The sequence below is a fragment of the Lampris incognitus genome, chromosome 7 (genome assembly GCF_029633865.1).
Source record: "Lampris incognitus isolate fLamInc1 chromosome 7, fLamInc1.hap2, whole genome shotgun sequence".
In the NCBI taxonomy this organism is placed as follows: Eukaryota; Metazoa; Chordata; class Actinopteri; order Lampriformes; family Lampridae; genus Lampris; species Lampris incognitus.
This window is the reverse complement of record NC_079217.1, coordinates 21,231,334-21,244,098: the sequence shown is the minus strand read 5'-3', so window position 1 is coordinate 21,244,098 and position 12,765 is coordinate 21,231,334. Positions and strand designations below refer to the sequence as shown.

Here is a 12,765-nt window from a genome sequence, read left to right as displayed (position 1 = left end):
GACAATGTAAACAAAATAAATAGACAAAAGAAAAATCTCAACTGTGGTCAGTATTTTCTGTACAAGTTTTAAACAAGCAAAGCCATTACCCTACAAGTTATGGGCAAGAAAGACAAGTCTGTTTACAGTCTCAGGTTTTAAAGCCGCCTGTGACAGGTCACAATGTTCCCTCCTGTGCTAAAAATCCTCTCAAAGGGAGAGCTGGTGGCACACTTGTACTGGATACACAAGTAATGGTCAGAATGTGACAAACACTTGTCAAACAGCGGAACATTTCCCAAATCTCAAATAAGCTTCTTGAATCCCTCATTTTCAACTGTGCTAATGGGAAGCATGTTTTTTACAGTGCAATATGCAGCTGCATTTGTAATGTCTTTGTGTCTTTTCTTTCTTTTTCTTTTTTTTTTTGTCGGAAGGCACTGTGCTGGAAAATGCTGATATGATAATTTGCTGCTGGATAGTCACACTTACTGGCCTGGTGCTTGTCGAGGGTCCACTAACAACACTTGTTTGGGACTGTAATTTCTTACTTTCTGCATGTTCTAACAGGTGAAATTGTTTCAAATGATGAAACAGACTTGTGATGTCTCCCGTCTTAGCTCACATGTGTCTTTGGGACAGTTTGCAGTGCACGCTGCTCTGTTTTTGTCGGATTGTAAATAGTCAAAATATAAGATAACCTTTATTGATCCCCATGGGGGAAATTCAGGCGCAGATAGTGTCAAAGGCAAAAAGAGGCATCAGCTTCACATCAACAGGGTAACAGAGGTAGATAGGTAGGTAGTGTAGCCTGTATCAGACGTTAAATATCAACAATATATTGTCAAAACAGGAATAATCACACATGTCAACACTAAGTAGCAGCAATGTAGTGTAATTAACTGTGCAAATTTTAAAATCAATATTTCAGGACAGTAAACAGGATCAGGTCAGGATCAGATATAATCAAATCAAATCTCTACAAAGATCGGGCATCCGGGTGGCGTGGCGGTCTATTCCACGCCTACCAACATGGGGATCGCCAGTTCGAATCCCTGTGTTACCTCCAGCTTGGTTTGGCATCCCTACAGACACAATTGACCGTGTCTGTGGGTGGTAAACTGGATGTGGGTATGTGTCCTGGTCTCTGCACTAGCGCTTCCTCTGGTTGGTCGGGGCACCTGTTCGGGGGGAAGGGGGAACTGGGGGGAAATGGCGTGATCCTTCCACGCGCTACGTCCCCCTGGTGAAACGCCTCACTGTCAAGTGAAAAGAAGCGGCTGGCGACACCACATGTGTCGGAGGAGGCATGTGGTAGTCTGCAGCCCTCCCCAGATCGGCAGAGGGGGTGGAGGAGTGACCGGGATTGCTTGGAAGAATGGGGTAATTGGACGGGTACAACTGAGGAGAAAAGGGGGAAATAATCCAAAAAAAGAAAATAATTGTGCGCACGAACAATTTAAGAGCCTTTGTGGCATTTATCAATACTTGCATACTTCCCACCTGTTCTTGGGTAAGATCAACAATTAATAAGAGTGCTCTAAATTACATGTAAGCCAATATGGACAAAAGCCAACTTGAGTTTAGTGCCTCCTCTGGTCGGTCGGGATGCCTATTCGGGGGGGAGGGGGAACTGGGGAGAATAGCGTGATCCTCCCACGCGCTACGTCACTCTGGCGAAACTCCTCACTGTCAGGTGAAAAGAAGTGGCTGGCAACTCCACATGTATTGGAGGAGGCATATGGTAGTCTGCAGCCCTCCTCGGATCGGAAGAGGGGGTCGAGCAGTGACCGGGGACAGCTTGGCAGAGTGGGGTAATTGGCCAAGTGCAATTGGGAAGGGGAGGGGATCAAAAAAATATTTACAAAGATGAAACTGTATACAAACTACTGAAATTGAGTGAACGTTCTTGTTGACGATGGGTTCGTCCTACTTCAAGCTGGTCATGAGCACTGCGTTTTCTTCGGTGTTGCTCATTTCGTTTACCACTATTATACTTATTCCGGTCCAACTACAAGCCTGTCGTCAGTAAGCGTACCTCTGTTGCTGCGACATTATTATTATAATACTGGACAGGCCGCCAGGCCATCACAGGGCATAATAATTATAATAATAATTATAATAATTATTATTCCGGTCCAACTTCAAGCCTGTCGTCAGTAAGCGTACCTGTGTTCCTGCGACATTATTATTATTATTATCATATAATACTAATAATGTCACAGGAACAGAGGTATGCTTACAGACAAGCTTGTAGTTAGACCGGAATAATTATTATTAAAATTATTATGCCCTGTGATGGCCTGGCGACCTGTCCAGGGTGTCTCCACCTCCGCCGCCCAATGACTGCTGGGAAAGGCTCCAGCATGCCTGTGACCCAGAGACCAGAATAAGCGGTTAGATAATGGATAGATAATATTATCATTATTTCTTCTCCTTCTCCTTTCTTCTGTTAATGGCGGGTGGCAACTATCATGTAAAATACATTAGCACCTGTCTGTCCCAGTGTATGGGTGGTTTAATTATATCAAACATTTGTTATATTTCTGTTGAGGAAAATTATATCGAGATAATTATTGTTTTATCGCCCAGCCCTAGAATCATGACCGCATCAACATACATGTAGATGCAACATGTGGGAGTCATTGTAATGTAAACAACCTTTGTTCTACCATTTCCCAAAACATGACAGGAGAAGAACACAGCTCTGCACCGTGCTGCCCTGGAGGAGTTGCGCAGACAGATCCGTTCCTCCACTACCTCCATGACCTCAGTGCCCAAGCCCCTCAAATTCCTGCGCCCACACTATGCCAAACTCAAAGAGGTCTATGATTGCATGGCTGTTGGTGAGAACAAGGTAGGCTACACGGACATCACAAATACTTTTTCTCATGAACACATGTTTTAGGACCATTTCAAAAACCAAATTTGGAGCATATGTAACATTAGTACAAGGGCATTCATTTTCTTATTAATGATAACCTTTCTCCATACCTTCCAATTTACTGTATATACCAGAAGCACAAACAAGACAAAAATGGTTTATTATCTGAATAGCTTCCAAACTAGACAGTGGATCTCATGTTCTTCATAATTGTTAACCGAGAACAAAACAGGCCTATTTGCATCTGTTGAGTGTGTAGGTCGGTCCATAGTTGATCCTGTGACTTGTATTTTGTAGCGTTTTTGCGCTGACGTGGTGTCAGTACTGGCCATGACCATGAGTGGGGAGAGGGAATGTCTGAAATACCGTCTGCTGGGTTCCCAGGAAGAGCTTGCCTCTTGGGGTCATGAATACGTCAGGTAGGAAGTAACTCAGCACCGACTATGTGAGGTTACCTACCACCATTTATATAGCGACTTTATGCCCTTGTGAGAAACTATTTATTCATTTAATTAAATCAAGAAAATTTGAATTCCTCAACTGACTCCATTTGTTGCGAAGGTGCATCCATCTATGGAACCAAAAAAAGGATTGAGTCCTTAAACACCACAAATGCATTCTAAAATTGTAAAATCACACCTCTCTTGGTTTTTGTCACTTCGTAGTCAGATTTCTTCTCTGTCCCTCTTGTAGGCATCTGGCAGGCGAGGTTGCCAAAGAGTGGCAGGAGGTGGAGGAGAATGACAAGACCCAGCAAGAGACCCTGCTGAAGCTGGTGAAGGAGATTGTGCCTTACAACATGGCACACAATGCTGAACATGAGGCCTGTGACCTGCTGATGGAGATAGAGAGGCTAGATATGCTGGAGGACTACATTGATGAGAATGCCTATGCCAAGGTCTGCCTTTACCTCACCAGGTAAGTTTGGGTGGTTCTCGTAATTTTGGTAAGAGATGTGCTCTCTGACCTTTTACTGCCTTTACTATTGCCAAGGGTTGCCACAGTCAATGCAAACTTGTTATGACCAGAATGATAATTCTACTGCTTGCAGGTGGCATATTTATTCTTAACTTGGGGTCTGTGTTACTAGAATATGACCACTTTACAGTATACACACCACGCCCCAATGTGGCTTGTTTAACATGCCCAAGCCCCAACTCTGTCTTTCCTTCAGCTGTGTGAGCTACGTTCCGGAGCCAGAGAATTCTGCACTGCTGAAGTGTGCACTGAATATCTTCAGGAAATTCAACCGGTACCCAGAGGCCCTGCGTCTGGCCCTGATGCTCAATGATGTGGAGCTGGTGGAAAATATCTTCACATCCTGCAAGGATATGTAAGGACATTTTTATATTGTCAAGAAAATGGTCTGGGTAAATGGTATTTATTTCCTTTTATGCAAAAGGGTGAGAATCAATATTTTGAATGGCACCTTTCTATTTTCTTTTTTTTTCTCCATCTTATACTTTGAACAATATATTTCCCACATTTTTTTTTTTTTTTATATGTACAGTTATTTTGGGTTATTTGTATGAAGAGTGTCTGCTTCTCTTTGTCCCTTGCAGTGTTATCCAAAAGGAGATGGCCTTCATGCTGGGTCGCCATGGCATGTTCCTGGAGCTCAACGAGGATGTGGAGGACTATGAAGACCTGACAGAGATCATGTCCAATGTCCAGCTCAACAGCAATTTTCTGGCCCTGGCGAGAGAGGTAGGAGGGAGAAGGAAGAATGAAGGGGAGCATAGATAAATGTATTTAAGTAGGGGAAAGAGAAGGCCTTAAGATGACATTCAGCGGGCAACTGAAAAGCAGTTTCAAGGTTCTCCAGAATCACAAAAACCTGAGAAGTTATTGGATTGGTGCTTTGTGTTTTTCAAGCCTGAGAAGGAAAGGGAAAGAGAAAAGATCTATATCCAATTTTTTGAAAATTTCCTAGATCTTTGTCTATAAATACCAGCTGGAAAAAGATTTGATACTAAGCTTGACTAGTTTTGTAGATCAATAACATTTTAATGGGGAAAAAAGGTGATTTCTCAAGGTCCTTTTCCATTATCTTTTTTTTTTTAAATAGTCATGGAACACAAGAAAGAGTGCAGTGTGTTTTGTTAAGATACACAAAAGAAGAGAAATATTTAGAGATGGTATCTTGAGGTTAGTTCTCTAAATGACTGTGAGGAGTACTAGTGGGGGTGCAAATAAGAACAACATGACCAATAGAGAGGGGGATAAGTGGGTGATGATTTTTAAGGAGTGTCAATCAGAGAACTGTGCTGTTGATCATAGGAAGAAAATTAATTTTAGAAATGGAGGGATGATGTTGAAAAAAATGGTGGTGTGTGATTCAGAAGAGGAGATAGAAGATATTGACTCTAGTTCCACTTTGCTGCTGTGGGGTTTATATTTCTAGCTGTGACTTCAACATATGTCACCTTTTTATTAATAATAATCATTCTGTCTGTCCTCTGCAGTTGGATATCATGGAACCCAAAGTCCCTGATGACATCTACAAAACACACCTGGAAAATAATAGTGAGTGATGGATTGAATGTCTTGTGTATTCACATGTACAGGATGTAATGTGGTTGACTACTTGCGTGCTTGTGTACTGACCATTTGTGTTTGGTAACAATGTTTGACATTATTTCCATCATGATATTATTACCAAGGTGGAAAATTACTACGAGCCTTGTGCTGATTCATTTGTCCATTCTGCCAGCTGCTTTGACAGGTACCTAACCATCAAGTAGGGGTTGTATTGTAAATGTCTTAATTGGCAGGTAAAGAAATGGTAGGGATTGTCGAATATTTGGTTTTTGCGTGTGTTGATTAAGTAAAAAACACTGCTTCCTGTTTTTTTTTTCAATATAGTCTGCAATTTAAGGGGCATCCGGGTAGTGTAGCGGTCTGTTCCGTTGCTTGGCAACACGGGAATCGCCGATTCGAATCCCTGTGTTACCTCTGGCTTGGTCGGGCGTCCCTACAGACACAATTGGCTGTGTCTGTGCGTGGGAAGCCGGATGTGGGTATGTGTCCTGATCGCTGCATTAGCACCTCCTCTGGTCGGTCGAGGTGCCTGTTCAGGGGGAGGGGGAACTGGGGGGAATGGCGTGATCCTCCCATGCGCTACGTCCCCCTGGCAAAACTCCTCACTGTCAGGTGAAAGCGGTCTATTCCGTTGCCTAGCAACACGGGGATTGCTGATTCAAATCCCTGTGTTACCTCCGGCTTGGTTGGGCGTCCCGACAGACACAATTTGCCGTGTCTGCGGGTGGGAAGCCAGATGTGGGTATGTGTCCTGGTCGCTGCATTAGCACCTCTGGTCGGTCAGGGCGCCTGTTAAGGGGGGACTGGGGGGGAATAGCGTGATCCTCCCATGCGCTATGTCACATGTATCGGAGGAAGCCTGTGTTAGTCTGCAGCCCTCCCTGGATCTGCAGAGGGGGTGGAGCAGTGACCGGGACAGCTCGGAAAAGTGGGGTAATTGGCCAAGTACAACTGGGTGAGAAAAAGTGTGTTGGGGGGGGGGGGATACATATATAGTCTGCAGTTTACCACTCTTGCATAAAGTGATTAGTTGAAATGGTAAAAGGGAAAGCGACAATCATGGATCTCAATCTTAGGAAGCAAAGTAGTACGCCATTGGGGATTAAAAAACTGCTACACTAGGAACGAACACCGATAGCCTTTTTGACGCAAAGTTGAGTTAATAAAGTGACAACTTGACAACTTTGGAGGATGCTGGACAAACTATTGGGGACACACACTATATGGGCAAATGTATTGGGACAAACCTCTTAACCATTGAATTCAGGTGTTTCATTCAGACCCATTGCCACAGGTGTATAAAATCAAGCAACGAGCCATGCAGTCTGCATTTACAAACATTTGTGAAAGAATGAGTCGTTCTGAAGAGCTTAGTGAATTCAAGCGTGGTACTGTCATAGGATGCCACCTTTGCAATAAGTCAGTTCGGGAAATTTCTTCCGTGCTAGATATTCCATGGTCAACTGTAAGTGGTATTATGAAAAGTGGAAGCGTTTTAAGAACAACGGCAACTCAGCCAAGAAATGGGAGACCACGTAAAGTCTTACAGCGGGGTCGAGTGCTGAGGCGCATAGTGCGTAAAAGTTGCCAACGCTCTGTTGACTCAATAACTGCAGAGTTTCAAACTTCCTCTGGCATTAACATCAGCACAAAAACTGTGCGCCGGGAGCTTCATGGAATGGGTTTCCATGGCCGAGCAGCTGCATGCAAGCCTTACATCACCAAGCACAATGCCAAGCGTTGGATGGAGTGGTGTAAAGTACGCTTCTCTGTCTGGCTTCTCTGTCTGGCAGTTTGATGGACGAATCTGAGTTTGGCTGATGCCAGGAGAATGTCACCTGTGTGACTGCATTGTGCCAACTATAAAGTTTGGTAGAGAGGGTATAATGGTATGGGGTTGTTTTTCAGAGGTTGGGCTAGACCCCTTACTTCCAGTGAAGGGAAATCGTAATGCTTCAGCATACCAAGACATTTTGGAAAATTCTATGCTTCCAACTTTGTGGGAACAGTTTGGGGAGGGCCCTTTTCTGTTCCAGCATGACTGTGCTTCAGTGCACAAAGCAAGGTCCAATAAAACATGTTTGGGCGAGTTTGGTGTGGAAGAACTTGACTGGCCCGCACAGAGCCCTGACCTCAACCCCATCAAGCACCTTTGGGATGAACTAGAATGGCGATTGCAAGCCAGGTCTTCTCAAATGATCTTCTGGATGAATGGGCAAAAATTCCCACAGGCACACTCCAAAATCTTGTGGAAAGCCTTCCCAGAAGGATTTACTGGACTCACTGGATTATGTTGCTCCTTATTTGTTGAGCATTTTCTCTACTGTTGAGTGTTTCTTTATATATCAATGTAGATGTTGGAAAAAAACTTTTAATACATAGCAGTACAAGCTTGTTTCGTGCGTCGCGCACTTATCAGCTGCTAATGCATTAGCAGCTGACGGTTATATATCGTTTTCATTTCATCACAGATGATGTAGTTTTGTTGGCTTCATCAGAACACGACCTCCAGCGCGCACTGGGGCAGTTTGCAGCTGAGTGTGAAATGGCCGGGATGTGAGTCAGCACCTCCAAGTCTGAGGCCATGGTTCTCTACTGGAAAATGGTGGCTTGCTCCCTCTGGGTTGGGGATGAGTTGTTGCCTCTATTGAAGGAGTTCAAGTATCTCGGGGTCTTGTTCACGAGTGAGGGTAGGATTGAGCGGGAGATTGACAGGCTTATTGGTGCAGCATCAGCAGTAGTGCGGACGTTGTACCGGACTGTTGTGGTGAAGAGGGAGCTGAGCTGGAAGGCAAAGCTCTCAATTTATCAGTCAGTCTTCGTTCCAACCCTCACCTACGGTCATGAGCTTTGGGTAGTGACCGAAAGGGTGAGATTGCGGATACAAGCGGCTGAAATGAGTTTCCTTCATAGGGTCTCTGGGCTCAGCCTTGGAGATAGTGGTGCTTGAAAGTTTGTGAACCCTTTAGAATTTTCTATATTTCTGCATAAGTATGACATAAAACATCATCAGATTTTCAGACAAGTCCTAAAAGCAGATAAAGAGAACCCCATTAAAAAAATGAGACAAAAATATTATACTTGGTCATTTATTTATTGAGGAAGGATCCAATATTACATATCTGCGAGTAGCAAAAGTATGTGAACCTTTGCTTTCAGTATCTGATGTGACCCCTCCCCTTGTGCAGCAATAATTGCAACTAAACATTTCTGGTAACTTGATCAGTCCTGCACATCAGCTTGGAGGAATTTTAGCCCATTCCTCCGTACAGAACAGGTTCAACTGTAGGATATTGGTGGGTTTCCTCACATGAACTGCTCGTTTCAGGTCCTTCTACAAAATTTCAGTTGGATTAAGGTCAGGACTTTGACTTGGCCATTGCAAAACATTAACTTTATTCTTCTTTAACCATTCTTTGGTAGAACGACTTGTGTGCTTAGGGTCGTTGTCTTGCTGTCTTGACCCACATTCTCTTGAGATTCAGTTCACGGACAGATGTCCTGACATTTTCCTTAAGAATTCGCTGGTATAATTCCGAATTCATTGTTCCATCAATGATGGCAAGCCATCCTGGCCCAGATGCAGCAAAACGGGCCCAAACCATGTTACTGCCACCACCATGTTTCACAGATGGGATAAGGTTCTTATGCTGGAATGCAGTGTTTTCCTTCCTCCAAATATAACACTTCTCATTTAAACCAAAAAGTTATATTTTGATGTCATCCGTCCACAAAACATTTTTCCAATAGCCTTCTGGCTTGTCCACGTGATCTTTAGCAAACTGCAGACAGGCAGCAATGTTCTTTTTGGAGAGCAGTGGCTTTCTCCTTGCAACCCTGCCATGCACACTGTTGTTGTTCAGTGTTATCCTGATGGTGGACTCATGAACATTAACATTAGCCAATGTGAGAGAGGCCTTTAGTTACTTAGAAGTTACCCTGGGTTCCTTTGTGACCTGGCTGACAATTACACGCCTTACTCTTGGAGTGATCTTTGATGGTCGACCACTCCTGGGGAGGGTAACAATCTGTCTGACTGTGGATTGGTGGAGTCCAAACTCTTTAAAGATGGTTTTGTAACCTTTTCCAGCCTGATGAGCATCAACAATGCTTTTTTTGGGGTCCTCATCTTGCCATGATACACTTCCACAAACATGTGTTGTGAAGATCAGACTTTCATAGATCCCTGTTCTTTAAATAAAACAGGGCACCCACTCACACTTGATTGTCATCCCATTGTTTGAAAACACCTGACTAATTTCACCTTCAAATTAACTGCTAATCCTAGAGGTTCACATACTTTTGCCACTCACAAATATGTAATATTGGATCATTTTCCTCAAGAAATAAATGACCAAGTATAATATTTTTGTCTCATTTGTTTAATTGGGTTCTCTTTATCTACTTTTAGTACTTGTGTGACAATCTGATGATGTTTTAGGTCAAATTTATGCAGAAACAACCGGAGGGAGCTCGGAGTAGAGCCGCTGCTGCTTCGCGTTGAAAGGAGCCAGTTGAGGTAGTTCAGGCATCTGATTAGGATGCCTCCTGGGTGCCTTCCTTTAGAGGTTTTCCGGACACAGCCAACTGGGAGGAGACCCCGGGGTTGACCCAGAACTCGCTGGAGGGACTACATGTTCAATCTTACCAGAGAATCTTTTTTCTCATGGTCTGAGAGTCCTTTAGGTGCTTTCTGGCAAACTCCAAGCGGGCTGTCCTGTGCCTTTTACTGAGCAGAGGCTTCCGTCTGGCCACTCTACCATAAAGGCCTGATTGGTGGAGTGCTGCAGAGATGGTTGTCCTTCTGGAAGGTTCTCCCATCTCCACAGAGGAACGCCGGAGCTCTGTCAGAGTGACCATCGGGTTCTTGGTCACCTCCCTGACCAAGGCCCTTCTCCCCCGATTGCTCAGTTTGGCTGGGCGGCCAGCTCTAAGAAGAGTCCTGGTGGATCCAAACTTCTTCCATTTAAGAATGATGGAGACCACTGCTCTTCGGGACCTTCAAAGCTGTAGATTTTTTTTTTTTGTACCCTTCCCCAGATCTGTGCCTCGATACAATCCTGTCTCGGAGGTCCACAGACAATTCCTTTGACTTCATGGCTTGGTTTCTGCTCTGACATGCACTGTCAACAGTGGGACCTTATATAGACAGGTGTGTGCCTTTCAAAATCATGTCCAATCAATTGAATTTACTAGAGGTGGACTCCAATCAAGATGTAGAAACATCTCAAGGATGATCAGTGGAAACAGGATGAACTTGAGCTCAATTTTGAGTGTCATAGCAAAGGGTGTGAATACTTATGTACATGCAATATTTCAGTTTTTTATTTTTGATAAATTTGCAAAAATTTCTACAAAACCTTTGTCACTTTGTCATTATGGGGTATTTTATGTAGATTGATAAGAAAAAAAAAGGAATTTAATCCATTTTGGATTAAGGCTGTGACATAACAAAATGTGGCGAAAGTGAAGGGGTGTGAATACTTTCCGGATGCACTGTACATGTAAAGTCAATCGTATTTCACAAGCCAGAAATTATTTACTGCTTATCTCAGCACAGGAGAACTGGAGGAACACTGGATGAAATTTTTTTTTTGCATCATTCACCTCGCTGGCATGCAGAAGTGCCATAGTCTCCCATGTTAAAACTCTGCTATAAAAATACAATTTCAAGAGTAGGATTAATCAGTCACAGCTGGAAATCATCTTATTAGCTACAATAACAAAATTTCCCATGACTGATGTTATGTTACCGTTTTATGAATGAAAGTCAGTCAGCAGAACAGCCATTTGCCTTGATTCAAAACTGCGACTGTTAAACACATTTGAAGTCTTTTAATAAAGGTTTTGAAATTTTCACAGTTTGATCTCTCATTTCATGTCAGACTTGGTCACATTCATGTGAAGGTCCGCCTAGGAGGCTGCGCATCCACAGGCAGCTTTTTTTTTAAAACACTTTTTTTAAATGTAGATTTTTTTTTTTGTGTGGCTGGACCAGACCAGCGGGCCTGCCCTACAAATGTGATTGTCGCTGACTGAGTGAGTGACTAGGCGTTTTCACACAGAGAACCCTTAATAACAGTGTCATGAAGACTCGTTTTTACGCTGGCTTTGTTTGTTTTACACTGAACCAAACAAAGGCTGCGTAATCGCGCCCCAGTGTGTGATTTTATATAGCGTGGCAGTGTTCCGGAAGCAGAGGCGTCACAACATGTAATACAACAGCATAGTCTGTCCAGTCCTGCCAGCTGTCCCTTTTATACAGACGTTTATTTGGCTTTGTGACTACCTTCACTGCCAGCTTAATGCTGGAACAACAATGATGCCCCGTTCCGTCTTCATATCGTTCACATAGAACAGCAAGGTGGCTTAATGGCACAGCGTTCCCGCCTTGAAATGCTGTGTAAATAGCCTCACTGATTGACTGACTGAGTGATCATGTTTGACACTATTGGGCCGCTGGATCAAGTGACCAACGTCACTGAAGTTACACAATTGGCCGGCCGAGCACGGAGAAGCTTGAGAGAGAGCACACAGTTAAGGCCCCCACAATAACAATCACTCTGACAAAACACTCACTGGCGAATTCACAAAAAGGATTACATAGATTTTGAGGCTGCTAAACATGCACAAATAAGACCAAAAAAAAAAAAAAAAACCCTGTGTAATTCTCAAAGCACCCACAAGGGGTGAAACGCATCCCTAACTGCGCTGCCAAGCAAATAGCGTCTCAGTGCTCCCCTGCTATTTGTACTTATTTACATTAGGTAATACGCATATATTTGGTGCAAATTGGCCCCTTTTTATACAAATGAGCCTCATTGCAAAACGCCAGCACTAATGACTACACATGTTGGTAACTGATGTCCATTTGGTAACTGACACCAGGCTTTCCAGTGATCATGGCGGTGTGGTTGTAACCAAGCAAAGGCATCGTTATGCCAGGCGTGCTCACGAGCTGATAGTTTGTAAGAGAATATCACTTACTGATTTAACTGAGACCGAACTCATTCGCGGATACAGGTTGCCAAGTAAAACAATTCTTTCTCTACTTGATGACATTGAGCCTGCCTACTGTGTTCTTGGCGCAAAGCCACCATTTATACTTTGCCACATGGATAATTGCAATCAGACGCAAAACAAGGGCTTGGCTACAAAACTTGATGGGTGTGTTTGCGCTGTAATATCATTAGCGCAATATCTTTTATGAATCGGACCTTGAGACGGAGCAGATAGTAGTTGCAGGTGATGCGCAATTCATAGTGCTATCAGCGGCTGTAATGCATTCTTTGTGAGTTCACCCATCAATACAGAGCGAGTCTTGGAAGAACGAGAGACATCCATAGATAGAAACGGATGAA

At 43.6% G+C, this 12,765-nt stretch overlaps 1 protein-coding gene across 1 annotated transcript in view; it reads left to right on the top strand.

The window, feature by feature from the left end:
* The window catches only part of psmd2 (proteasome 26S subunit ubiquitin receptor, non-ATPase 2), a 28,306-nt gene that overhangs the window by 1,492 nt on the left and 14,049 nt on the right, over positions 1-12,765 (top strand). Inside the window, exons 3-8 of the mRNA XM_056284129.1 lie at positions 2,672-2,836; positions 3,161-3,282; positions 3,557-3,781; positions 4,038-4,196; positions 4,426-4,570; positions 5,329-5,389. Coding sequence (XP_056140104.1) covers positions 2,672-2,836; positions 3,161-3,282; positions 3,557-3,781; positions 4,038-4,196; positions 4,426-4,570; positions 5,329-5,389 — 877 coding nt within the window. The remainder of the gene's footprint in view (positions 1-2,671; positions 2,837-3,160; positions 3,283-3,556; positions 3,782-4,037; positions 4,197-4,425; positions 4,571-5,328; positions 5,390-12,765) is intronic.